Source organism: Meriones unguiculatus, chromosome 12, assembly GCF_030254825.1.
Source record: "Meriones unguiculatus strain TT.TT164.6M chromosome 12, Bangor_MerUng_6.1, whole genome shotgun sequence".
Classification (NCBI taxonomy): Eukaryota; Metazoa; Chordata; class Mammalia; order Rodentia; family Muridae; genus Meriones; species Meriones unguiculatus.
Window position 1 is genome coordinate 91513337 of NC_083360.1, and position 27421 is coordinate 91540757.

The 27421-nt window shown below is 44.7% G+C and overlaps 1 protein-coding gene across 5 annotated transcripts in view; it reads left to right on the top strand.

The window, feature by feature from the left end:
- The window catches only part of Sptbn1 (spectrin beta, non-erythrocytic 1), a 162786-nt gene that overhangs the window by 99079 nt on the left and 36286 nt on the right, over positions 1-27421 (top strand). For all 5 annotated transcript variants that reach the window (XM_060366191.1, XM_060366189.1, XM_060366190.1 and 2 more), the window contains 15 exons: positions 746-897; positions 8196-8369; positions 10812-10903; positions 12736-12816; positions 13149-13264; positions 15911-16023; positions 17389-17576; positions 18947-19064; positions 20037-20195; positions 20770-21072; positions 22512-22665; positions 23706-24576; positions 24685-24822; positions 25464-26220; positions 27026-27228. In XM_060366191.1, coding sequence (XP_060222174.1) covers positions 746-897; positions 8196-8369; positions 10812-10903; positions 12736-12816; positions 13149-13264; positions 15911-16023; positions 17389-17576; positions 18947-19064; positions 20037-20195; positions 20770-21072; positions 22512-22665; positions 23706-24576; positions 24685-24822; positions 25464-26220; positions 27026-27228 — 3619 coding nt within the window. The remainder of the gene's footprint in view (positions 1-745; positions 898-8195; positions 8370-10811; positions 10904-12735; positions 12817-13148; positions 13265-15910; positions 16024-17388; positions 17577-18946; positions 19065-20036; positions 20196-20769; positions 21073-22511; positions 22666-23705; positions 24577-24684; positions 24823-25463; positions 26221-27025; positions 27229-27421) is intronic.

Sequence of the window (27421 nt, forward strand, 5' to 3'; positions counted from 1 at the left end):
CAGAGCAGTCTGTGAGCTCTGTACCCAACAGTCAGGAAATGGGGCACCTCCAGGGTGTACTCAGGGTGCCTCTTTAAAGGCTTCAGCAACCTCAGTGAGGGTGTCCGGCAGAAATGAAAAGTTTGAAAGCCTATCTGTGTGATTCAAAGGGCCAGTTCTAGGAGCCAGGGTTTAGTTTTAAGGTTTGAGTTGGACAAAACCTAGATCTCTGAGGCTTAAAAAACTCAATACTGTTTTCTGGATGACTTGAATTTTCAGTGACTGTACTCTGCATTGTTGCACTAGCAGGTACCTTTTCAGTAAGTATTTAAAAGTTTGGATATGAACATTGTGTGATTAATTTGTAGGTGAGGACAAAGACAGTCTCAGTGTGTTGTTGAAACACTGGGCCCTTCCCACAGGAAGCAGTTTCCTGCTGTCTTCCGAGTTTCTTTGCCCGCCCTTTCGTGTACTGTGTATGCCTCACTACATTCACTGTTTCATGAATATGTTACCAGAAGCTCTGCGGTCAAACTGATTGAGGGCCACGCCATTATCTGCTGGATTCTGCTGGCTGCAAGCCTGGGAGTTGACTATTGCAAGGGTTGTCCAAATCCTAACATTCCCGAGACAGAAGAACTAAGGGAGGCTTCTGTCGTAGTTCAGTTTTGCTGATGCACCCTTGCTGTGTGGGCTGTTGGGCTTTGCTGCCTTACCTGCTGTTGCCAGTGCAGGGCTGGTGGTAATGTGAGTTCTCTGCTTACAGATGAGCGTGAAGCTGTACAGAAGAAGACCTTCACCAAGTGGGTCAACTCCCACCTTGCCCGAGTGTCCTGCCGAATCACAGACCTGTACACTGACCTTCGAGATGGACGGATGCTCATCAAACTGCTGGAGGTCCTCTCTGGAGAGAGGCTGGTAAGTGTTGTTGAGTGGGAAAACACTTAGAGAAACAAGTAGGGGCTTGTCTCCAGGCAAATTCTGCAATCAAGAATGTTTTCTGGAGGAGAATCTTGATGAGAGAGGTAGACACTTTGATTCTGGATGATGTTCTTGAACAGTAATAATGTAGTTTCCTTTCTGAGCTGCCCGTGTATTTTGTAGGGAAGATCCTAGTGGATGGTCCTGTTAAGGCACAGTGCTAGCAACGGAAGGGCCAGGCTTAGATGCTGCCTCTGAGATGAATCTGCCACTTACATGAGATCATGGAAGGAGCTCTAAATTTATGTCTTACTGGTGATTCTTTGGAAAATCTGAGCTGCCATCTCAAGGTAGCAAGAATTGAATGCAGTGGCCTCTGGCGGTTTTAGTTTTATTTCCTGCTTTTCTTTTGTTTTGGAGGTGATGGTACATGCTGATATTTTGTTGTCATCTTGGGAACGGCACATCTGATAAATTCACCCTGCTCTTCTGGGCAGGGAAATTGTGAGCCTGCAGTGAAAACTGTATCTCCGATAAACAAGACTTCTGTGTATATACCGTAGGCTAGAGAAGCTTACCACTCACTGCGACTGACCCAGCAGGTTTTGGTTAGCTTTGGCTTGAACATTTATGCCCTGTTTTCCTCCAGAGCACATGTATTTCATAGGTGGTGTATCTGAGCCAAGCTGATGCCTGGGGAGAGAGCTTCACATCTGTACTAACATCGCTAGGAAAATATGATGCCAGTGGTTTGCGGGGCTGCCAGAAGAGCCTCATATTTAACTTGATCTCTACTCTGTAACTTGACAGCCAGCCACAGTGGATCTTTTTGCAGATCATTCCACACACCTCTGACTGCTGCTATGAGACTAGGCTTTTATTTTCCTCTCTTAGTAGTCTGTGAACAGAATTGGATCTCTAAACATCAGCAAAAATGGAGACAGTATTTTCTTTCCTCGTCCCTCTGGTCAAGAACAGGGTTTTGCCTTTCTAAAGACAGTCAAGCCTCTTCTCGTCCTTATTGAGTTCTGTCCATGCTAGTTATTCCGTAAATATGCAGGTGTGGCTGCTCCATTGTTCTTTGAGAGTTTACAGGTCCAGCTAGGTCACTAAACCCCTGTGGAGATGGATGCAGGAAGGGGGTGGTGTGGGGCCAGGGGTCCTGTATTGGGAGGCAAGCACAACAGTTTATTGATTTCTTCAGTGAGGCTTGTTTTAGAAGCTAGGCTAGAGTTACTGCGATAGGCATCTTACAGAAAGGAAATCTCTATAACCAGACTTTTCTTTTTCCTGTCTGTCAAACCTTTTCCTCCCTCTTCATTTAACCTTGTAAATTTGTTTACTTGTTTACCCTTTGATGGTTTGATAAAATAATAAGAGGTCACATAAGTAGGGATTGGTTTGAACATTTAGGTTTTTTGTTTTGTTTTGTTTGTTTCTAATACAGTCCAGTCTTTCAGGCTGTGTGAAGTAAAATGTTTACCTTTGCATACCCGCAGCGCAGGAAGACTGATTATGATGACAATGCCCGTATAATATAATACGTGACTGTGGCCCCGTTGACCTTTATCTAACCAGAGAAAGAAAGCAAAAATATTAGCAGGGAAAACAAAACAGCAACTAGCAAGACATGATTTTTTTGTGTGTGACCAAATCCCACTTTGCTATTTCCAAAATAAGCAGTAAGGTAGTAGTTGATGGGTTGTTTGTTTGTTTGTTTGTTTTTGTAGTTTTCCAAGACTGGGTTTCTATGTGTAGCCCTGGCTGTCCTGGAACTCACACTGTAATCCAGGCTGGCCTTGAACTCAGAGATCCACCTGCCTCTGCCTCCCAAGTACTGGAAATAAAGGGGTGCTCCACAAGTGCCAAGCAGTAAGTTTTTGCTCTTTGCGCGCACGTGTGTGTGTGTGTGTGTGTGTGTGTGTGTGTGTGTGTGTGTTTGGGGGGTGGAGGGGGGTGGAGAGGAGTGACAGGATCCATTATAGCCCAGGCTGGCTTTGAGGTGATAACAGTTCTCCTGCCTCAAGTTCCCAGGAGCAGAGGTCACAGTCTGTACCATTATACCCAACTCTGATAACCACACACGCACACCTTTTTTCAGTGATTGAGAAGCCTAGAAGAAAAGGGATAAAGAATAGAAGATGTCCACCATCTCTACCCTCTCAGGCAGTCAGTGTCAGACATTTTTGTCTTCTTTTATGATCCATTCCTAACACCATCTTTGATTATAGACCAGGTAGTCTAATTGCTCATATTCCAAAAGTAAGAAGAGCGAGGTAAATATAAATAGTGAGGTAAATAAATATAATAGTAAATACATATAAATAGTGAGGTAAAGTTCCTGTTTGGTCATGGTCTCTATTTGGTGTGTGAAATTCTGGAGAGACAAACCATGTTCTGTCCTTGGCTCCTGAGGCTTGTAGGATGCAGTGTGCCCCAAGGATTGTCGCATATTCAGTTCCGTAGCTCCCAGTGTGAGTTAATGCCCAGTTCACCGTGCAGTCTAACAGTTGAGACTATTTTGGTTTTCTGCGCCTTTAGGCTAGAACCTGGGGTAACAGACATTTTTGCACTCTGTCTGCAGCTGTGTCTCGGTTACCAGCGCATTAGCCCTTAGTCCTTACCACCAGCTCAGAAGGCAATAGCAGATAAATGTTTAAGAGACTATACGTATTTACTCTATTAATCAGGTTCAGATTTACAGAGGGGAATTTTCTGTATGCACTTGCTTTTACTGAGTGAAACTGGAAAAAGGGGGGGGGGTTAGTTAATGATCCAGAACACCATCTGGATTTAGCGTAATAGAATGAATTAGATATATTTCAGAAGTTTCAGGTCGTCATCTGCCTTGCGAGGCGGCTTGATTCTGAACTTCTTAGGAAAAGTAATTTCCACCTGTAGGCTCAGCCCAACAGGCTAGACATCCAGAAGGTCTCCTGATGTTCTCCTGTAGGTATGTCTGGCCATAGGGCAGTAGGACTGTTGCTGACTGGGAGTCAGTTAATGAGCAACAAAACCTTTCCTTTCTGTGCCTTGTTCAAAAGTCACAGCAGACAGTAGTAACTCTTCAGCAAGGTCTTGTTTCAGAATTCTGTTAAAAATATAGTCGACCCTTTGCTCTAGCATCATCTGGGTGGGGAGAAGTGTGAACACAGAGCATGTGCCTGACACCCTGTTAGCTGGACTTGATCTCAGACCAGACGAGATTGAGCCTGAAGGGGTGGAGGCTTGCCCAGCCCTTTGGAGAGGGAGGGGCCCACCAGCATAATGCCAGCAGGCTTACGCTTAAATGGTGACGTTATGCCAAAGACATAACCCACGTTCACAGCTCACCCATGATCAGGATCCTTCAGACAAGAAATTTAGGGAAGATAGCCAGTTTTCTGCCTTGCTGCTGCCAGTTAAGTCTTTACAGAGACTTGGGTCTTCTCCAGTGCCTACTGTTTTCAATCACAAATATCATTAGGCTTGATTGCCTCCTGTTTACTGATTTTGCCTTTATGTTTTGTTGTCTTACTCCATTAGTCATTCTCTTAGAAGAAAAATACACACACAGACACATAAAGTTTAGGCATTTTGTTTTGTTTGTTCTGTTGGTTTTGCAAACAATAATTCTAGAACAGCTTAAGCTAAGTAGAGAAGGTAAGATTTACTATGGGATTTAATCCTTAAATCCCACATTTAACTGTTTAGAATGAACTTTTGTTTTCCTTTTTTTTTTTTTTTCTACCATGGTCTTTGTTAAATGATAATAGCAGCATGTGTTGGTTTTTGAGATGAGAGTTATATAGACTGATCACAGAGCCAGGCTGTTTTCTAAGTATTATTTGTAGATGGAAAACTTGACTTTGTTTCACACAGTCAACCATGGAAACACTCATAGCCCCGCTAATCTGGGACCTACTTGGATAAATGTGGAAAGTGAAAGAATAGTGAGAGGAACCATATACTAAAGAGCCAAAGGAATGGAAATTTCTGGAAATTGGAGAAAAAGAAAGGAGCCTTTTAGATGAGGTATCCCAGAAACCTTAATAGGGAGCCGGGGCTCACCCGGACCCAGGAGGCGTGGCTCAGATTAAGGAGCCAAAAGATACGAGGTCAGATTTAGCCAGGAAGAAAGCATTTTCTAGAGTCCATGCTGCTGTGATAGACACATCAGTATCATGATGAAAGGTCTAGGGGCTTTCTCAGAGGGCTCTACGGTTGGGCAAGTGTCCTGCCTAGTTGGAGTTCCTTAAGCAAACAAACAAATAAATGAAATTCAAAAAGATTTTTTTACATATGTGGGTGTTTTGCCTAAATGTGTGTGTGTGTGTGTGCGTGTGTGCATGTCTGTGCCGTGCTTTTAGAAGCCGGAAGAGGGTGTCAGAACTGGAGGTAAAAACGGGCGTGAGCTGCCATGTGGGTGCTGGACATGGAACCTGCCTCCACAGGGCAGGTAGTGCTCATAACCCGTGATCTAGTTTTATAGCCCCTGAGAGTGTGTAGCTTTGGGGAGTTATGAACTGTTGTCCTGTGTAATGCCTCATTTAGTTCTTACAGGCTAAGAGGCATGTCCCTTATTGTTCCCTTGTTGTTTCCTCTGGCTAGGAACTCTTCTGAATCACCTCCGAGTTTGGTAGGTAGGGAAGAACTTGAAGACAACAGGTTGGCTTTATTTGTGTGTAGTCAGTAGAGATGTGCTTTTCGCTTTTGAGACAGGGTCTGATGATGTAGCTCAGGTTGGCCTCAAATATCCTATCCTCCAGCCACAAGTGTATGCTACCACACTTAGTTCAGTATGGGACAGGAGAAGGGGTGGGGAGAATGGTATCTGTGATTAAAGCAAGTGTTGGGTGCACAGTTTCCTGAGGCCAGTTAGTGTCCTTTCTGGCCTCCTCTTCGCTTGACTAGATCATCAGGCACTCAGAAACCTTGCATGATGATAAAGCCTCTGCTTCACAGTAGCTGGAGGTGACTTCGGTCAGTGACCACTGAGTTAAGTGTCTTTGCTTTGATGACATTGTAACTCAGGAACTGAGAGACACTATCAAGGCCCAACAGGTGTGTGTTTGTGTGTGTGTGTCTATGTTTGAAAATTAGCCCATGACTACACTGATTCTCAGAGTTAGGGTTTGACCTAATGATTCTAAAACACTTAGAATTCTATTTTCAGACCCTAAAGTTGGCTCACTCCATAATTCTCTCTGCTTTGGAGTCTAATTAAAGGTGGATCTGGACTAGAGGTAATAATAATAGTTGGTAAGATTTGGCACAAGAGCATCAGGGAAGGAGAAACAGGAAAAAACACTTGCAAAAAAAAATAGAAATAAGTTAGTAAACAGAATGTGAGCTGGAAGGGAAGTTTTGAGATTGATTTGAGGCCGGTGAGTGAAAACTTGCCTTTCCTTAGAGGGCTTGCCCACCTGCCTCCTGGGACCCCTTGAATCTGAGGCCCATCAACCTGATGTCCATCCTTGCTTCCACTGAATGGCAGCTGAGTCTGTCCCATCACCAATGATAGAGGGTAGAAAGGTGTGTGTGTTGCTGTGGGAATAGGCTCATGCCACCCTAAAATTCTGATAATAATGAATGGAAGCAAGATGGTGTGCTCCTCTTCCGGGCAGAGCTAGCCACTCTTGAGTGCAGCTTCAGAGATTGTTCATTATAGACCCTGTTTCTTTGTGTTCAGTTTTTGTTGTTATTCTTTCTTCAGCTTTTGAGCATGTGAAGCAAATTAATATATAAATAGTTCCTAAAACTGTTTGTCAAATGAGAGCTGAGCCCTCTCCATTCACTTGGAAATGCATACCACTCCTCCTTGTATCTTTGTGTAACATAAAGATACTGAGCTTGGAGATCTGCTTCACTCCAGACTAGCTGGCCGTGCAGATTAATTGACCTCAGCAATAAAAGGATGAGAATAATAGTTGCTGTCCATCATGGCTGTTGTGAGGCTTGAATATGATTACCATTAACCACCAAGGAGAGAGGAGCATGTTTAGCAGTGCTCAGTAAATGGCAGCTAAGGAGTTTCTCCTGTTGGACTCCATCTAATTAAAGTGAAATCGTTACCTCTCGAGAATAGTTTATTGTTCCCTGAATTTGTTTGAATAGCTGAATATCACACCTTAAACATTTGAAAATCCCTCTCTGAAGCAGACAGAACACAAGAAAGGAGAATTGGCATCCTGGAACTTCAGGAGGGTTCGGGGTGTTTGTTACGGAGGTGGATATTGGACCTGAAGCAAGGGCTGCACCACTGAGCTATGTATTCAGCCTGTTTTATTGTGGTTACTTTGAGACCGTCTCAGTAAGGTTTTTATGCTAACCTTGAACTTAGGATCCTTTTGCCTCAATTTCCAGAATAGCTGGGATTTCCATCATATGCCACCAGGCCTTACAGGCTTTTGTATTGGTTCTCACGCTTAGGTTCTAATACTAATATTGTTTAACTTTGCCATATTTTGTTGTTGTTGTTATTTTGCTGTAAAAGAGATGTTAGTATTTCACTAAAGATGGGCGAGCATCAGTTATGAAGTAAAGAAATATTTTAAAAGCATGAAGGTCGTGCACTGGGATGATAAAGTGAATGTCCCAGTAACTTTTAAAATTTCTATTTTAGATTCTGCGTATATACTTTTATTTTATGTGTATGAATGTTTTCCCTGCGCATATGTTTGTGTACCACATTTGTACAGTGCCCACAGAGGCCAGAAATGGGCATTGGATCCCCTGGAGCTGGACTCACTGACAGTTGTGACCTGGTATGTGAGTGCTGGGATTCAAACCTGGGTCCTCTAGAAAAGAGCGGGCGATGCTCTTAACTGCTGAGCCATCTCTCCAGCTTCCCCAATGACGTGATGTGACGTGACGTGTGTGTGTGTGTGTGTGTGTGTGTGTGTTGTATAATAAGATAGTAGATGTTTATAGACTGTGTGTGGCAAGAATGTTTAAAATAGTCCCCTTCCAACACCTTCTTTTCCATTTTGGTACAATTGTAAAATGACCCTCTTCTCCTTTTCTTTTTCTCCTTTTCACCGAATTTCACCTTTGTAATTGTTCCCTTCTCTAGTCTCATAAAACCGCTACTCCAGAATTTTGCTGATTTGAGGGTATGCAACCTGCTGTTACATTTAAAACAGTCAGACCTTCACCAGTGCTTTGTGATACATTTGCAAAATACCTTTGTGGGTGGCAGCAGTAGCACCGAGACTCCATGTATCACGCAGTGGGTCTGTATGATCCAGGGCAGGTTCAGGAGCCATCTCTACCCTTCCGGATAAAGAGTCTCTACCTTGTTCTCTGGTTTTTAGCCTAAACCCACTAAGGGGAGGATGCGCATCCACTGCCTGGAGAATGTAGACAAGGCCCTTCAGTTCCTGAAGGAGCAGAGAGTCCATCTTGAGAACATGGGCTCCCATGACATCGTGGATGGAAACCACCGGCTGACCCTTGGCCTCATCTGGACCATCATTCTGCGCTTCCAGGTAAGAAGCTTGTCAAAAGAAGCCACCACTTAAAGAACATAGACCAGCTTTCCTTTCCACATAGGAGCTTCCTGCTCCACAGGAACCAAGCTGATGCTGCCCTGGAGTGTCAGAGCTACCATTCCTTCTGCATTTCACTGCCTCTGATAGACTTGGCTTTCCTGTCAGATAGGACTCGATGACGTGGGTTCCTGGGGTGCACCCTAACACACTACTTCCTGGTACCTTTGAACATCCAATATCAACTTTTGGCTTTCAGTAGCAAAGGTCAAGTGATGTGACTAGTGCTGGGTATTCATAGGATTGTGGTCCATGTAGGATAGGGCTTCATTTCCACCTTCTCATGCTCCCTTGAGTGTGAAGGAGCACTTTTCAGGAGGAAAGGGCCAAAAAGCCTTGCGTGTGTTCCAGTTAGTGATCATGTACCTCTGTATTTGGAAAGAAGTGTATTAAGTCAGAAGACGCTCTCAGGGTCGTTGGGTGCAGCCCCTGGAGCCTCATGTGGGGTTCAGCTCAGGCTGCCGTGGATGTTGTGGTGCTCTAGGGAGGAGCAGGAGCTCAGTGTCAGGGAGAAGCACCTCTGTTTCGTCCAGGCCCACCCTCCAGGCTTTGTTCTCGTGCCCTTCAGTTACAGTTTGAAGTGCTGGGGAAACCTCTTGCCCTGGTGTCAGGTTACTCTACAAACATCTCCCAGAAGTCCTGTCTCCTGCAGGCATCCTTGTGTCCTTGTGATTTTCCTTCCTGATTTCACCCTTTGATAAAGAAAGACCTGTTGGTTTTCTGGGTTAGGAAAAAAATCTCACACAAGGGAGGAAAAAGAAGAATCAAAAATCAAAATTTAACTGTCTTGGCTTTCCTGTTCAAACTTTGAAACAAGCCTGTGATGAATGCCTTTCCATTTCTATTGCCCTTCTAAGATTAGGCTTCCATTTAACAGTATTCTGGACATCTCTGTGGGGAAGGAGAGCTACAAAACAGGACAACTCGGATTTGTCGTTTTCCTTCACTGCTACCACTAAGAAAGTATCTTAGTAATTCAGATTCCCGGGGCCCAGTTCCAGCGATTCTAAGTAGGCTAGGTGGGGAATTATTGTGGAAGATAGCGTCCATTGTGTTGGCCGGTGGTAAAGGGAACATCAAAGGCCATTCTGATGTGGCCTCTTGACAGCCCACGTCAGGGAACTGACATACATGACCGTTTTCAGCGTGAACAGAGTTGAACAAACGTTGACTGTCAGTATGCCTTTTCTGTACTTCAGCCTGCTAACACATGCTTTCTCCTCTTCAGTGAGGCAGAGACTGGTGTTAGTCCAGGCCTGCAGTGTTGCTCGCTGGCGCTGTGCGGTCTCTTAAGTAGCTTTATTTTACTGAACCTTTACTGTATTCCCACCTCTTACCCCAAATTCAGCTAAAGGGGGAAAAACCCGCAAACGATAGTTTGTAACATTTATCTAAAATCATATAGCTGATAGGTGGCTCTTAATCCAAGAACTAGAGTTTTTAGTGGACGTGGTGGAACATCCCTGCAGTCTTAGCGTTTGGGAGATAGAGGCAGGGGATCGGGGTTACTAATTCAAGGTCATGTCCGGTGCATAGTGAATTTGAAGCCAGCTTGGGCTCCATGAGACCCTGTCTCAAGGTGGCGGCAGCAACATCAGGACACCACAGTGGTGGCTGTGGTGAAGCCACTGTTGCCTTGCTGAGAGGGAGAAGCTGAGCTACTTAGGTAGAAAAGCCTTGATGAGACCCTCTCAGGGCCCGGCAAGATGGCTCAAGACCCGTATGATGGAAAAGGACACCAGCTTCCTCTTGCTGTCCTTTGACCTCTTCATGCATGTACTGTAACTGCACATGCCATTACACACAGGTACACAACACACAGGAAGGGAGGGAGGGAGGGAGGGAGGGAGGGAGGGAGGGAGGGAGGGAGGAAGGAAGGAAGGAAGGAAGGAAGGAAGGAAGGAAGGAAGGAACTCATTTAATCTGACCCTGATGCCATTAGACCAAGACCAAGCTTGAAGTATAATATTGTACCTGTTTGTGAACTTGCAGAACAGCACTTAAACATGTTCTGTCTTAGACTTTAGGTAAGTTTTCAGGAAACGATACTTACCGTGCCTTCAGCAAATATTTGGCTGGTTTCTGTGAGAAGGCACCAATCTTTGTAGTTGCAAATATGGACCCCCCCGGGGTATTCATGACCTCTTAATAAATTCTAGGGAGGCATTCGGCTAACCAGTGTCCCTATGGCTTTGTGTGTGTGTAGAATAGGAAGCCTAGTTCTGGAGCATTCTGAGGTGAACCCTGATAGCTCTTACTGACGTTTAGAGCAGATAGTCTTCAGCGTGAGACTTTGATGTGTTTCGTATAAATGGACCAATCCTTAGGGGTCGTCAGGCAGATTACTCAGGCATTTGTCTAATATTTCTTTTTAAACTTTAGATCCAGGATATCAGTGTGGAGACTGAAGATAACAAGGAGAAAAAGTCTGCCAAGGATGCATTGCTGCTGTGGTGCCAGATGAAGACAGCTGGGTGAGTTGAACGCAGAGGGCACTGGGCATCGTCCAGGATTGAGTTTCCCTGGAGTCATCACTTCAAAGGCGCTGATAAGTCTCCTTCTCCTGGCTTCCACCGAGATGTCTTGTTCACACTTAGAGTTGCTAAGTGGCATTCAGCTGGCTGTCAGAATGGAAGGGATTCCGACTTCTGCTTTGAACCTGTCGTATCTCCTTAGTCAGTTGCTTTCTCTTTATCAGGGAAGCTCCACAGACCATTCATTGTATCTTAAATTATGACACTCTGGGAGCATTTCTAAGAATTACAGCCACATTTTTTTTAAATGCATTTGGGAGTTTTCTTCTTTTAATTAATTTCTGCCATTTGGGGAGCTTTGCACAGCAAACTTAGAAGCAATTATTATATAAATCTGTCCTGCTTTTCCCTGTATTCTTTTACTGAAACACAATTTGGAGATAGTTTTATAGAGCTGCAACTTTTTGTGTGAATTCAGATTAAACTTGTAGTGGGCTGGAAAGATGGCTCTGAAGTTTCTAGCACCCACTGCCCTTCCAGAGCACCAGGTTCTCTTTCCAGTACCCACCACTGGTGATTCTCAACTGATGGAACTCTGGCTCCGTCGGGATTCCTTGGGTGCCTTCATGCACATGGTACACATAAACTTACGCAGACACACGCATACACCTGAGTAAAATGCTTTCTTAAATCCTGTAAAGTGCTGATGAAATTAGTTTAGAGGCCTTGGTTCTTAATGAGGACCAGTTCTTTATCAGCTTAATTAGGGAGTTACTCTCAAAGCTACCTTCGCTTGGAGCTGGTGAGATGGCTCAGTGGGTTAAGGGCACTTGCCATTAGGCCCGATGACCTGAGTTAGAAACTAGGGACCCACGTGGTGAAAGGGAGAGAACAAGTATCCTCTTGATACCCATAACCCACAACCCAGTCAGACAGATGAACTAAAACATTTTCAGAAAAACCGTACCTTGCCTGTGGGTGTAAACAATGAATGTTAAACATGGAAACTATGAAGAGCTTATGGTTCAATGCTTCCCAACCCTACTAATGCCATGACCCCTTTAATACAGTTCCTCATGCTGTGGTGACCCCCTGCCAAAAACGATTTTGTTGCCACTCCGTAACTGTAATTTTGCTTACTGTTGTGAATCATAATGTAAACATCAGGTATGCAGGATATCTGATATGCAACCTTCAAAGTGGATGTGACCCACAGGTTGAAAATCAGGTAGCCTAAGAAGCACATGAAAGCAAGTGAGAACCTTTGTTCAGCCACAGACACAAAGTTGCTGGTGATTAATAAGGTGTAAAACAGTCGCTTCAGAGGCCAGTTTCAAACAGAACAGTTTTCTAGGCAAGTTCTTACTTCATAAATCATCAGTCCAGTTAAGTGTCCTCTATAACAAGGAGACCTGAGCATCGCATGACCAGGCAGACCTAGCCTGCTTTGTCTTGGTGGTATGTGGATTCAGATCCCAGTGAAATGGGTGGAAGACAAAGCCACAGGAAGCAGAAGGCTGCAGCGAACATGTCACTTTTTCCTGAGTAAGGATAATGCTTTGCAGTTAGGACACAGTTCGCATCTTTTAGGAATTGAATTGCCAAGCAGAGGTAAAGACACACAGCTATTTGTTTTATTTTTATTTCACAACAACCTGATTTTTAAGAGGACATATGCTCAGACCTAATCGTTCTTTTAAGATATGACCTTGAGCTTACAAGGAACGCAGGCTGTTTTTGTTGTTGTTGTTGTTTTAGCATTGCATTTGGCAAAAGCATAAGCCTTTATTTGATAATTCTGTTGATTTGCTCTTGTGCTCTGTCTTTGGCAGGTACCCTAATGTCAACATTCACAACTTTACCACTAGCTGGAGGGATGGCATGGCCTTCAATGCACTGATACACAAACACCGGTACGTCTGAAGAAATCATAGTGAAGGTAGAGGGTAGGCAGAGTGCCATTTTTCTGTGGCAGATCTGGATGAGTTGTGGTATCTCTTGTCCACGGGTTAGATAATGAAAATTCTTGCATTCATATCAGGGAGAGTGAGTAAGTTCACTCCATTATCTTTCACTTGCCTGATAATCTTTAAACGTGATTATTCAGAAGCCAGGTATCATTGATGACTATATAATACTGTAATGTTACTCCCTTCAGTGGTTATTTCTGGAGCAGTTATGTCTCATTAGACACTTAATTTGCTTCCATGGCATGTTTTTTATTTTTCATTATCATCCTGTGCAGGCCTGACCTGATAGATTTTGATAAACTGAAGAAATCCAATGCACACTACAATCTGCAGAATGCATTTAACCTGGCAGAGCAGCACCTCGGCCTCACTAAACTGTTAGACCCTGAAGGTAAGGACCCTCGATCCAAGGTGGGACATTGCTAGCACTGAAAGGTTCATGTAACGCCTTCTTTTTGTTGGTGTGCTCTGTGGACGGCATGCCTCAAGAGTTATCCCAGGAAGATGAGCTTTACAATGCCAGCAGCACTTGAAGATTTGTAGGATGGGTTCTGTCTGACCAGACTTTGAAAGGTGGTTATAAGAGAGAGGACATGGACAAAGGTAGAGAACCGGAAAAGAAGGCATTTGAGGACTGAGGAATTCTGTGGTGATGATGTAGAGGATGCCTCTAGGAAGGAGGGTGGCCTTCCCTCTGTAGGCTACAAGCATTCCTCCAGAGGCTGTTCAGCAGGCAGTGGGGTGTCACTGGAGTCTCCTGGCACCTGTCCTCACGGAGGACACCTAGCACTCAGTGAATGCTCTTGACTGATACTCATGAGAATATGTATCATGAGGATAAGTATAGATTGAGAACAAGGCCGTTCTTAGGATGCCGGAGCTTAAATGAGGAAGGGAGTATGTGGGCATCTAAGACAGTAGCACGGTTTTTCTATGACTGACTATCTCATCAGTGTGGAACTGATTGCTAGTATCTGGGTCCCTCCAATAGCCAAAGCTTGTCTTTAGATGACTAAGATGACCTCTCTGGGACAGCCTATGAAAATCCTAGTTTCTAGGTCCCATTACAACGTGAGATTTCAGAAGAACTTTTTCTGATTTTGAGACATACTTAAATTATAAAGGAATTATTTAGTTTGTAATGCTAGAAACTTACAGATCCTCTCAGCTGTAAGCACATGTTCGAGAGAGGCAAAAATGTGTGTATGTGAAAGTTTAACGCGCTTATAAATATAGAACAGGAAGTTGATCTCCCCAAGGGCATCTTGAGGTCGTGTGGCTGCCAAGCTGGTTTCTTGCTTTTTTCCAGTGCATGCGACTCACTACAGGAAGCCAAGATAAAATTGTCGTTGAGCTAACCCATTAAATGATTTCTTCATGTAAACAGAAAGCTAAAATTCCTTGAGCTATGATCAATCTTCATACTTAATTAACTCCTTCCTTGCTGTAAGAAGGTTTTCCTTAGGTTTAGCTCTTTGTACTTTTACAATAGCCCCCTTTTTCCCCCTCTTCCTATCACACAGACTTTTTATTAACTCATTAATTAATCTTTCTAATCTCCACCTAGTATAAAAGGGAGACTGTTATTTCTCAGATCACAAGACTAGAGCTAAAAACAGCATCTGATGTCCTATCTTCTATGGCTTTGACCTTGATCACTAGTTGTCTAGTGTTTCAAAGGAAATCAGTTAAAATGTATTCATAGACAAGTTGGAAATTTTTGGTCTGCTAGTACTTCCAGGAATATCAACATATATATTACTTCTCTCTCCCTTCTCTTCCCCTTCCCTCCCCCCCCCCCCCAGCATTAATGGGGATGAGGAGACCAGATACTGTCCAGTAGCAACACCAATTGCAGTCTGGCTCTTGGTCCCTCTGGTACCTTGATGACAGTGGGGCTGGGATTATTCTACCCTGTGCCCTAGGTTTCTCATGTTTTAAATTAAACTACCCTCCTCCACAGTGACCTGTTTACAGAGTACAAATAAGGAATGTATGTTGAAAAAAAGAACGTGAGAGATGTGTTAGGAAACTTTTATGTCTCGTTCTTAATCTGTCCCAGATTGGTTGTTTCTTTCAACATTACCATTTCTAAGACTTTTCGTTTTCATTCATTTGCTTCTTTTCTCAATGAATGCACATTGACCATCCACACAAAGGAATTTGGAAGGTGGAGAGCTGTAAGAAACCTGTGACAGATTTTAACTCGTTAGGATTAAGGCTTCTAGGCAAAAAACAAAAACAAAATCTATGAGTGAATAATGTATCCATACATGAAGAGTCCTGAGACAGTGCCTTAGCCGTGAGAATGAGAAGTGTCTGTGCTGGGTTGTGACACTTAAGCTGTTCCTTTGGGGCTGTATAGTATATGTAGGTAGAGAAGGCCATTTCAGGCAAGGGCTGGTCATAAGGAATATAGGGGTATCAGAAAGTGCCGGGCATATATGAAAAAATGGTGAAGAAGTGTGTTCTGCTGTGGGGTTAGAAATAACTGAATAATGCTTGGTACCTAGAAAAGGCCTGATAAATATCTGAAGGGAGGATGGTGAAAAGCAAAGAAAAGCTACAGCAAAATAAAAACTAAAGGGACCATGCTTCATTCACACTGAAGGGCATTCTTGTGTTCGTGCTTCTGAAAGATCAGCCTGGGCTAAGTCTGGAGAGACAGAGAAGCCCAGTAAGGAATCCATTGTTTCAGGCAGGTTTCTGTGACAGGAGAGCCTGGACTATGAGTGACACTCAGAATTCTGTTACTAACTGGATTTGGGTAAAAGGAGACAGTTGTCCAGAGATGAGTGTGCCATAGGCTGAAGTGGGGTGTCTAACCACAACCCAGTTTGGTATTAGGGGTTGATTGAAGGTCTTCTGCAGAAGGCGTTTTGTGACTATTCGTGTGCTAACTGAATCTGTAGTGTGCTCTCTTCGCCGTTGTGCCATTGATGATGCGATGGCAGAATTTTCAGAGGAAGAAGTTCCTGGACTGTTCAGTGCTGTTGGACACTGTTCCAGCTCTGAGCAAAGACCTCTCTGGTTACAGATATCAGTGTGGACCACCCTGACGAGAAGTCTATCATCACCTATGTGGTGACTTACTACCACTACTTCTCGAAGATGAAGGCCCTGGCTGTTGAAGGGAAGCGGATTGGAAAGGTGAGCTTCTAGGGGCGGCCACTTGCACACATCAGTGCTTCCTCCTGCTCTGCATCTGAGCCCGGAAGCAGTGCTTAACAATGGCCTCTGCAAGTGGTAGAAAGGTAGTCTTCTCCAGAGGTAATGAGAAGTAGAGTGATGGTGGGAATCTCTAGAAAGTAATTGAGGAGGGATCTCAGGTACAAATCTCTTTCTTCATCCTATACAGGAGATTGTCTTTTTAAAACCTAAATAAATTGGCTTTGCCATGGTCATAAAATCCTACTCACCATGATTTTAAAAGTCCCTCTCAGTGTTAGGTATTTTTCATCTCATGTCAACAAAATTCACACGTTCTTTTTTGTTTGTTTCTTCATTTTTGTTATCTTCCCCTCCTCCCGCCTCAGTCCAGAGGTCTCTGTGCTTTTCTAGGAATTACAGAAGTCCTCATAGTCTTTCCCTGGGGCTGAGTAGCTTCAGAACCAGTTCCGGTTGAGTTAAGCTGTCGCTGATCACAGTAATAGCCCAGACTGGGTACTGTTTGCTCTTTTTAATTTTTATTTATTTATTTTTTACATTTTTTTTCTTTATTAATTACACTTTATTCACTTTGTATCCCCCCTGTGGTTCCTCCCTCCTCCCGTCCCAATCCCTCCCTTCCTCCACCCTCTGTATTCATGCCCCTCCCCAAGTCCACTGATAAGGGAGATCTTCTTTTCCTTCCTTCTGATCCTACTCAATTAGGTCTCATCAGGAGTGGCTGGCTGTATTGTCGTCTTCTGTGGCCTGGTAATGCTGCTTCCCCCTCAGGGGAAGGTAATTAAAGAGCAGGCCAATCAGTTCCTGTCAGAGATGGTCCCTGTTCCTATTACAATGGAACCCACTTGGATACTGAACTGCCATGGGCTACATCTGTGCAGGGTTCTTAGGTTATCTCCATGCATAGTCCTTGGTTGGAATATCAGTCTCATGAAAGACCCCTGTGCTCAGATTTTTTTGGTTCTGTTGCTCTCCTTGTGGGGTTCCTGTCCTCTCCAGATCTTACTTTTTCCCACTTCTTTCCTAAGATTCCCTGCACTCTGCCCAAAGGTTGCCCATAAGTCTCAGCATCTGCATTGATAGTCTGCAGGGCAGAGCTTTTCAGATGTCCTCTGTGTCAGGCTCCTGACTTGTTCCCTCTTTTCTCCTTCTTCTGATGTCCATCCTCTTTGCCTTTCTGGATAGGAATTGAGCATTTTAGCAAGAGTCCTCCCTCTTGATTAGTTTCTCTTAAGTTAAAGTGCTTCCATCAAGGAACAGGAAAGATGGCTATGAAGTGTACGTTTCTCTTGGAAATGTTAGCAGCATATTTTCCTTGACATCTGGTTTTCTAACCTTTCATTATAGGTGCTTGATAACGCTATTGAGACAGAGAAAATGATTGAGAAGTACGAGTCACTTGCTTCTGACCTTCTGGAGTGGATTGAACAGACTATCATCATCCTGAACAACCGCAAATTTGCCAATTCACTGGTTGGAGTCCAGCAGCAGCTTCAGGCATTCAATACGTACCGCACGGTGGAGAAACCACCTAAGTAAGCGGCTGATCCTAACGTGTCCTCATTAATGTGGAGGAAAGATGGCGGCAGCGAACAGACACCTGCTTTCTGACCTCCATCGTTTCCTCTGTTACCTCCGTGTCCCTCCCTGGCAGCCAGTTTTCTTCCTCTCCTGATTCGTAGTTACTGAGACTGAATACTTCATGGTTCCCTCCCCTGAGCCCTTTCCAGTAGACTGTACATTGAAGCACAGGATATGTGAGAACCCGAGGAATGATATAAGTCTTCAGCTCCTTCTCCAAAAACTTTGCACTGAATATTTTTGAAGATTTAGGTTTTAGAAAAGTAGCACAGTGAAGCCAAGTGAGGCAGCACACACCTATAACTCCAGCCCTTGGGCAGGAGGACGCTTGAGCTCAGGGTTACTTGGACTATATAGCAAGATCTTATCTCAGAAGAATATGAAAAGTTAGGGTACATATTGATACATAATGTATAAGACCCTGGGTGGGTCTGAGAAAATAATAAAATCAAGCATGTGATAACATTAAATATTGTTAGATAAATACAGTTAATCATTGCATATCAGTTGAGATCAAGTTTTGCTATCTAAAAAGTTGCTTTTTCTTCTCTTTTTTTTTCAAATATACATATGTATGTATATGATGTATGCACCCATGTATGTTTGGAAACACACAACTGTATGCATGCTCAAGGGCTCAGGAGGGTGTCTGGTGTCCTGCTCTGTCACTCTGCTGTGTTCTCCTGAGACAGATCTCACCAGCAGAGCTGTGCAGCTTTGAATGCAAGTGCTGGAGATCTGAATTGTACTTCTAAATGCTTGCACAGCAAGTGCTCTCACCTTTTGAACCATCTCTCCAAATCCCTTCATGGATTTTTTTTAAGTATAGTGTTTTAGTGTAATATAATATAACATAACAACGTAACATAACATAATTATTGTCTAGGGCAGTGGTTCTCGGCTAATGCTGTGACCCTTGAATATAGTTCCTCATATTGTGATGACTCCAGCCACAAAATTATTTTCATTGGTACTTCATGAACTGTAATTTTGTTACTGTTATGAATCATAATGTAGACATCTAATATACAACATATCTGATATGCAACCCCTATGAAAGGGTTGTTTGACTCCCAAAGGGATCAAGAAGACTTTGTGCCCTTGATGTCCTCAAATAGGAACAACAAATAGCCACAAAACCATGCTGCGATTCGATTCCAAGTTCATGACGACCAGTTGACTAGCCTGCTGCTATCTCACTGTACAGATTTTACATAAAAGACTTTTAAAATTTCGTGTAAAAGACATTTTTCCCTGACAAAGAAATTTTGGGTCTTGAAGGAACAAGGTACAGTAATGATAACGGCTGGTTTTCTCTACTCAGGTTTACTGAGAAAGGGAACCTGGAGGTGCTGCTTTTCACGATCCAGAGCAAGATGAGAGCTAATAATCAGAAGGTCTACATGCCCCGAGAAGGGAAGCTCATCTCTGATATCAACAAGGTGAAGCTGACCCATATGCTCATATTTTGGTTCTCCCATCCAGCAGGCTTGAAGTTCTCTCTGCTTGATTATTTAGGAGGGCAGGAGAGTAAAAGGATCACTCCCAGCATCCCTCCCTGTTACTGCCAGGGATAGCAGAAGGTCCAGCAAAGAGGTCTGCAGGCAGCATTCAGACTTTGTCAGCAGCCTTGGCTTGGTGTTTAGCTTGTTACCCAGAGACTCAGTTTAGCCTTCCTGTGTGAAACAGTCCGCCCAACGTCTTTACCTTGCTTTGAGGGGACTAGAAACCTGATCTTGGACTGCCTGTGGGTTATGGGCCTTAGAAGTTGTTTCCCTCCACCAGAGGAGCTGCCAGGCAAGCTGTGCCTCAAAGGCCTGCAAGTACAGGCTTGTACTGTGGGTATTATCTCCAAATGAAAATTAGAAAAGCTTACGACTCTGTTCATTGGCACACAGAATCCTTTGAGCATTCAGTGATTGTTTTGTTTTTTCTCTTTTTTTAACATGAAGCAAAACATTCAGGAATGGATTTAATGTAGATAGGCAGGATTTTGAAAGAAAAATTTAGGCATGTCAATTTTTAAAATGTGGCTCTAGTAAAAGAATGTTGGATAAGAAAAAAAAAATGTGGCTCTAGGTAGAGTGAATGAAAGATTCCTAATATGTTTGCCCCAAAAAAAGTCAGTTTATTTCTTTTATGTGGTGAGAATTGTTTAGATGCTGTCATTGTGTTGCCCTTTACCCTTGAACTGTTTTGTTTCCAAGCTTATGGCAGGATCTTTCAGCTTCGATAATAGTGTGTTCCCATGAGGCTCTGCTGAGGGAAAAAAGTATCTTTTTCTCAAGGGTGGACACTTCCCTTTCAAAATCTATGATCCTTTGGACAAATACTAGCTGCTGCTGTAGTCAAGGACAGCTCCTTGAACTTTATAGGAAACATGTTTTGTTTTTGTTTTTTTTCCACTTCTGCAGGCCTGGGAAAGACTGGAAAAAGCAGAACACGAACGAGAACTGGCTCTGCGGAATGAGCTCATAAGGCAGGAAAAACTGGAACAGCTCGCCCGCAGATTTGATCGCAAGGCAGCTATGAGGGAGACGTGGCTGAGTGAAAACCAGCGCCTGGTGTCTCAGGTCTGTGCGCACTACTAAGGCACGCTTTTCTGAGGTAGCCGAGCTGCCCTCCCCAGAGGGACAGTACTTACCAGCAAGAACATCCAGTCCTGTGAAGTTACAGCCCTCACCCCCATTTCCCACAAAGAGGATGTTTAGAATTTCCCATCCACTTTCTTGTCTGTTTGTCTAACTTGTCATGGACTTGGAAGGAGCTCAAACAGTTTGTTCAGAGCCATTGACTGTGTGAATCATTCACATTCATATATGCTTTAAGAGTTCCCCTCAGTCTTCTTCCTCAACATCTGACCATCCAGCCTCTCAAGGAGGTGAGACTGGTCATGAAATACAAAAGAAGCTTCTTTGCCTTGGCCTGACAGAGTCCCACCTGCCCCAGTATCTTAAGTCAGACGCTAGGCCCTCTGTGCAGGGAGAAGTTGCTGGTGTACTGTCAGGAAGACATTTGTGAAGGATCCTAAGTGGAAGTGAAAAAAATCAATGGAGTAGGAGACTGCAGAGTTTGCTTGCTTGTGTCTGCCACCGTCCTCCTTCTCTTCAGATGAGTTACGTTTCCTTTTGTTCTGTTTCTCTGTAGGACAACTTTGGCTTTGACCTTCCCGCAGTTGAGGCCGCCACCAAAAAACATGAGGCCATTGAGACAGACATTGCTGCGTATGAAGAGCGTGTCCAGGCAGTGGTGGCTGTGGCCAGGGAGCTGGAAGCAGAGAGCTACCATGACATCAAACGCATTACAGCGAGGAAGGACAATGTCATACGGCTCTGGGAATACTTGCTCGAATTGCTCAGGGCCAGGAGGCAGCGTCTTGAGATGAACCTGGGACTGCAAAAGATATTCCAGGAAATGCTTTATATTATGGACTGGATGGATGAAATGAAGGTAACATTTGACCAGAAGAAAGTAGGGGAGGCCAGAACTGATTCAGTCAGACCTTTGCTTTGTAGGAGTCACACACGAGGGCCCTTTGTCCAGGGCCCTCTTGTGCAAAACCAGAGTGAGGCCACAGGGCTCATAAGCTCACAAAGTGAATGAGCTGAGTCCTGTGGGAAAGTTGTAACAAAGACCACTTCAGAACCAAGATCTGTTGCAGTGATTTAGACTATCTTAAGTAGAAAACAAGGTAGAGATTCAACTTGTCGGCTTTTGTTGTCGTTGTTAATTCTCAGAGTTGATCTGTTCAGTGATCTTTCAGTGTATTAGTAATACTGTTTAGAATAATGTATGCAGATGGGAGACGGTAAATCCAAGCCAGGAGCTAGGAAGCCAGAACTCACATCTTTAGTGCTGTAGCTTTCTCCTTCAAAACACTGTTCTTCCTTTTTGTATGGGGTCAGTACTTAGGTGTGCCTCCTGGCCTTTCAGAAGTGGGGAGTGTGGTACAATGTACACAGGTTGAACGGGGCTGGGCGACAGTGACTGCAGTGCTGCCAGTCGCGCCATCGTGGCACAGCCCTGTGCCGGTCGGTATCTTCAGATGCAGACCCCAGGGCACCGTCTTTAGAGGACAGTAGTGTTCAGACAGTCTGCTTTTCACCCGGAACCCTGTGTTCCTTATGCTGTCCCTAATGTCAGTCTGTAACTGTTTCTTACCTCTTAAGCTGGGATGACAGAGGGACAAGGTCAGCTGATAACTATCAGTTTCCCTCTGCTGCTGTCCCATACTTGTAATGTTCTTAGTTTTTGTGTTTCTGGATCTCTTAAAATAGAATATAGCAAAAGTTTGGTTTTCGTTTTATAAATCATAACATGCACACTATAATTCAGATTAAAATAGCTTCCTAAGAAATGTTAAGAGTGAAATAGAAATTTTATCTGGGGCCGATGTGAAATGGTAGATGGGAGAAAATTTGGCAGGTAGAATGAAGCAGAGAAAATTTCAGTATGATGATGTGGCACCTGCCTGTGGTCTCCTTCCTAGTTAGAGATAGCGCTCCTGACCACGGTCTCCTTGTTGGGTTAAAGATGTGGCAGACAAGCTTTTAAGTAGATTCCCTTATCGATTATTAAGTAGCATGAAGGCATGCCAGTAAGCTTTTGGTGGGCAGTCTCCCCTAGGATCCCCCCTTTGTGCTCTATTTTTAATGTGAATTTTATTTGTTTTTGCTAAAGTAGACGGTCCTTAGTTTGTCGTGTCTCTCCTGATCTAGGTCTCATGTTTGTTTTGTTCTGACTTACTTAGCATTGTCTTGCAAAGGTGGCCAGTGACAAGCCACAGGGAGGGTGCAGCAAGGTTTCTGAATCTGCTTGGCCAAAGATGATGATGTACTGAAATCAGAGTTGTATTCAGAGACCTAATTTCTGCCGACATTTGTGCACAGGTGCTATTGCTGTCTCAAGACTATGGCAAGCACTTGCTTGGCGTAGAAGACTTGTTACAGAAGCACGCCCTTGTGGAAGCAGACATTGCAATCCAAGCAGAGCGCGTGAGAGGTGTGAATGCCTCTGCCCAGAAGTTTGCAACAGATGGGGAAGGTGAGGATGGACTGTTCACCTCCTCCCTGTTCAGAGGAAGCCCATGGCTGCTCAGTCTCCAAGTGGGTTCCCTAGTAAGGGGAACAGGGCCTGTCTCTGCCATGAACTCAGTGGCCGGCTCTTTGATCACCTCTCCCTTGGGGGTGCAGCCTTGCCAGGCCACAGAGGAAGATTATGCAGCCAGTCCTCGTGAGACCTGATAGGCTAGGGTCAGATAGAGGGGAAGGAGGTCCTCCCCTATCAGGGGACTAGGGAAAGGGCATGGGGGAGAAGATTGAGGGTGAGTAGGACTGGGAGGAGATGAGGGAGGGAGCTGCAGCGGGGATACAACGTGAATCAATTGTAATAAATATATAAATAAAATTACATTTAGAAGAATGGACTGTTCTAGACCTCTCCTCAGCAACAGAAGCGCATCTATAAAATACAAACGCTGTGCATGGTAATGGAACGTGTAAGATACTGTAGCATTGTGGGTTTAAGGAGGATTATTTGCTTTTGAGTTATAATGTGTGCAGTGGGGTGGGTTTTTTGTTTGTTTGTTAGTTTTAATACTCCAGCACTGTGTTTTTTCTGAAATAGACACATATTTTCTTTAAATATTAAAATGCTATTTGGTTTTGAGAGCCTTGGCATCTATCTGGCAGTGAAAATGCTGCCCGTCCATGCTCAGTAGAGATGTGTACCAGTAGCCTGCTGTGGCTACTCCAGCAGCTCACAACTTTTGTACCTGGTCCGTGCTGTTGAGAGGATGTTTGCTTCTTAGCCAAGAAAACACAGCTGCCTTCTTTCATCTGATGCATGTGCTTTCTTGGTTTATAAATGATCTCTTTGTCTACAGTTGGGCCAAAAGAGCAGTACATATCATAGCTCCTTCTTCCTGTTCTAGTCAGGAGCTCAGGAACTATCCTGTTGCTTTTCATGTGGCACTGCTTAGACTTGAACCTGTAATCAAGCTAGAACATGGAATATAACTTACTCTCTGCAAATGAGCAGGAAACTATTGGACACTCAGCATTCTTTCATTGGTGTTAAAACAGGCTACAAGCCCTGCGACCCCCAGGTAATTCGAGACCGTGTTGCCCACATGGAGTTCTGCTATCAAGAGCTTTGTCAGCTGGCAGCTGAGCGGAGGGCTCGACTGGAAGAGTATCGTCGCCTCTGGAAGTTCTTCTGGGAGATGGCAGAGGAGGAAGGCTGGATACGGGAGAAGGAGAAGATCCTGTCCTCAGATGATTACGGAAAGGACTTGACTAGTGTCATGCGCCTGCTGAGCAAGCACCGGGCCTTTGAGGATGAGATGAGTGGCCGTAGTGGCCACTTCGAGCAGGCCATTAAAGAAGGTGAAGACATGATTGCAGAGGAACACTTAGGATCAGAAAAGATCCGAGAGAGAATCACTTACATCCGGGAGCAGTGGGCCAACCTGGAGCAGCTCTCAGCCATTCGGAAGAAGCGCCTGGAGGAGGCCTCACTACTGCACCAGTTCCAGGCTGATGCTGATGACATTGATGCCTGGATGCTCGATATCCTCAAGATCGTCTCCAGTAACGATGTGGGCCACGATGAGTACTCGACACAGTCTCTGGTCAAGAAGCATAAGGATGTAGCAGAAGAGATCACCAACTACAGGCCCACTATCGACACACTACACGAGCAAGCTAGTGCCCTTCCCCCAGCACATGCGGAGTCCCCAGACGTGAAGGGCCGACTGGCAGGGATTGAGGAGCGCTACAAGGAGGTGGCGGAGCTAACTCGGCTAAGGAAGCAGGCGCTGCAGGACACCCTGGCCCTTTACAAGATGTTCAGCGAGGCTGATGCCTGCGAGCTCTGGATTGACGAGAAGGAGCAGTGGCTCAACAACATGCAGATCCCAGAGAAGCTGGAAGACCTGGAGGTCATCCAGCACAGGTGAGTGAACCTGGAGGTCATCCAGCACAGGTGAGTGAGATTGCCGCCTGCGTGCTGAGGGCCGCCTGACACATGGAAGTCACCACCATTTTGAATTTCTCTTCTCAGGTTTGAGAGCCTCGAACCAGAAATGAACAACCAGGCTTCCCGGGTTGCTGTGGTGAACCAGATCGCGCGGCAGCTGATGCACAGTGGCCACCCCAGTGAAAAGGAAATCAGAGCTCAGCAGGACAAACTCAACACGAGGTATGCATGGCTTCAGCCGTGTGCCTGCTGTCCCTGGGTGGGTCTGGTCAGGGGGAGGGGACTGCACAGGTTCTCTGGCCTTGCAGCACAGATGTCATGACATTGGCACCTGCTTTTCCACGTATTCTCCTTTGTGTTTTTGCAAGAAGCAGCTTTTAGGGTGAGCTGACATCATTCAGAACATGAGTCAACCACCCAGCACCTACTTACCCCCAAATTGAAACTAGAGCCTTGGTTAACTGTACCCAGTATGGTGGAAGGCAGCAAGATAAAACCTGTGTTCTCCCTTTTTAATTGAAGTCTAGAGCAGTGTTCTATAGTGAAGCCTAATTTGTTGAAGAAAGCCTCAGTGGTCAGGGAAGACCTTTGTCCTAACCCCGCCTTTCTGTTGAACAGACATAGTGGATTAGGTTGTTCAAAAGTCTTTGAGTCTGGGAAGTACTCCTCCGGAGTAGCTTTGAGGTGTATGTGGTGAGTACAGCAGGCATGGATCACTAGGCCCTGTGGGGCAGATGTGTTGTAACTGTTCACTGAACCATGTGACAGGTATTTACTGCATGACATGGAAACAAACAAGTGAAAACAGTTATCAAAGAAAGGATTTGGTGTCTCTTTTCATGTTGCTCTCTCTGTATTCACAGGTGGAGTCAGTTCAGAGAACTTGTGGACAGGAAAAAGGATGCTCTTCTGTCTGCTCTGAGCATCCAGAACTACCACCTTGAGTGCAATGAAACCAAATCCTGGATCCGGGAAAAGACCAAAGTTATTGAGTCCACCCAAGACCTTGGCAACGACCTAGCAGGTGTCATGGCCCTGCAGCGCAAGCTGACCGGCATGGAACGAGACTTGGTGGCCATTGAGGCGAAGCTGAGCGACCTGCAGAAAGAAGCCGAGAAGCTGGAGTCCGAGCACCCTGACCAGGCGCAAGCCATCCTGTCTCGGCTGGCCGAGATTAGTGACGTGTGGGAGGAAATGAAGACCACCCTCAAGAACCGAGAGGCCTCACTGGGAGAGGCCAGCAAGCTGCAGCAGTTCCTGCGGGACTTGGATGACTTCCAGTCTTGGCTCTCCAGGACCCAGACTGCTATCGCCTCAGAGGACATGCCCAACACCCTGACTGAGGCAGAGAAGCTTCTCACACAGCATGAGAATATCAAAAATGAGATTGACAATTATGAGGAAGACTACCAGAAGATGAGGGACATGGGTGAGATGGTCACCCAGGGACAGACTGATGCCCAGTACATGTTCCTGCGGCAGCGGCTGCAGGCCTTAGACACTGGCTGGAATGAACTTCACAAAATGTGGGAGAACAGACAAAATCTTCTTTCCCAGTCCCATGCCTACCAGCAGTTCCTTAGGGACACTAAGCAAGCTGAAGCTTTTCTTAATAATCAGGTAATGTTAGGCATGGCCTTGGCTTCCATCCTGTTGGTGCCCTGGCTGGTGTGTGAGACCTTGGCTAAGCAGCAGGCTCAGTCCGTGCCGATGTGAAATTACATGTATTATCTGAAACGGAGGTCCCCACCCCGACTCTTCATGGCATTGAAATTCCTCACCATGAAAAACCTAGACTTTTTCAGCTACTTTGCCTGCAGAGTATAGTTCTGTTACGTTTACCATTAAGGTCCTCGTAATACCTCATTTAATTTAACATTCTGTGGGTGCTAGCCCAATTTAAATACAGTGAGCAAATGCTGGGGGGGTTATTTTTTATTTTAGAAAGATCAAGAATTCCACCCAAGTATACAAAGCAAAGATGAGAATAATAAAAGCAGCTAAAGATGGCTGCTGTCAAGATTAATCCTTCTTAAAGGAGAGTCTGTCAAGGAAATGCTGCTGTCACCTTTGTGGACGTGAGAGGACTCTTGCAGCCAACAGACCAAGCTTTGCTTGGGAAAATCAGTTTATAATCTTTACCACTTATGGACATGGAGCGACTTGTGTTGAGCTTGGGCGGGTGCGTGCGTGTATGCGTTTGGTTGTTTGTGTGTGTGTGTGTGTGTGTGTGTGTGTGTGTGTGTGTGTGTGTGTTTGCCTTTCAAACTTTTAGTAAATTAACTTCAATAAATTATTTTGTGGAGTAGAAGTACACTGAAATAATGGTTGTAGGGAAACACAGGGAAAACTTTTTTGTTAATATGACATGTCATTTTGGGTCGTCGTATATTTTTTTTTCTCTCTCTTTCTCTTTTAAAACCAGGAGTATGTTTTGGCTCATACCGAAATGCCCACTACTCTGGAAGGAGCTGAAGCAGCTATTAAAAAGCAGGAGGACTTCATGACTACCATGGATGCCAATGAGGAGAAGATCAATGCTGTGGTGGAGACTGGCCGAAGGCTGGTGAGCGATGGCAACATCAGCTCAGATCGCATCCAGGAGAAGGTGGACTCTATTGATGACAGGTACAGTGTTTTAAATGCTTGAGTGAAGTTCTGTACCCTCAGACTGTTAAACTCCTGAGTCGTTGACCAAAAGTCTTTGGGACTGTGGGTTTGGATTTCCCAGTGAGCAGAATATAGGCACCTATCAGAATTCCAGCTACCCACTCAGAAAATGAGTGGGTGGTAGGTATGTGGCCACGAGCGTGGCTCTTGC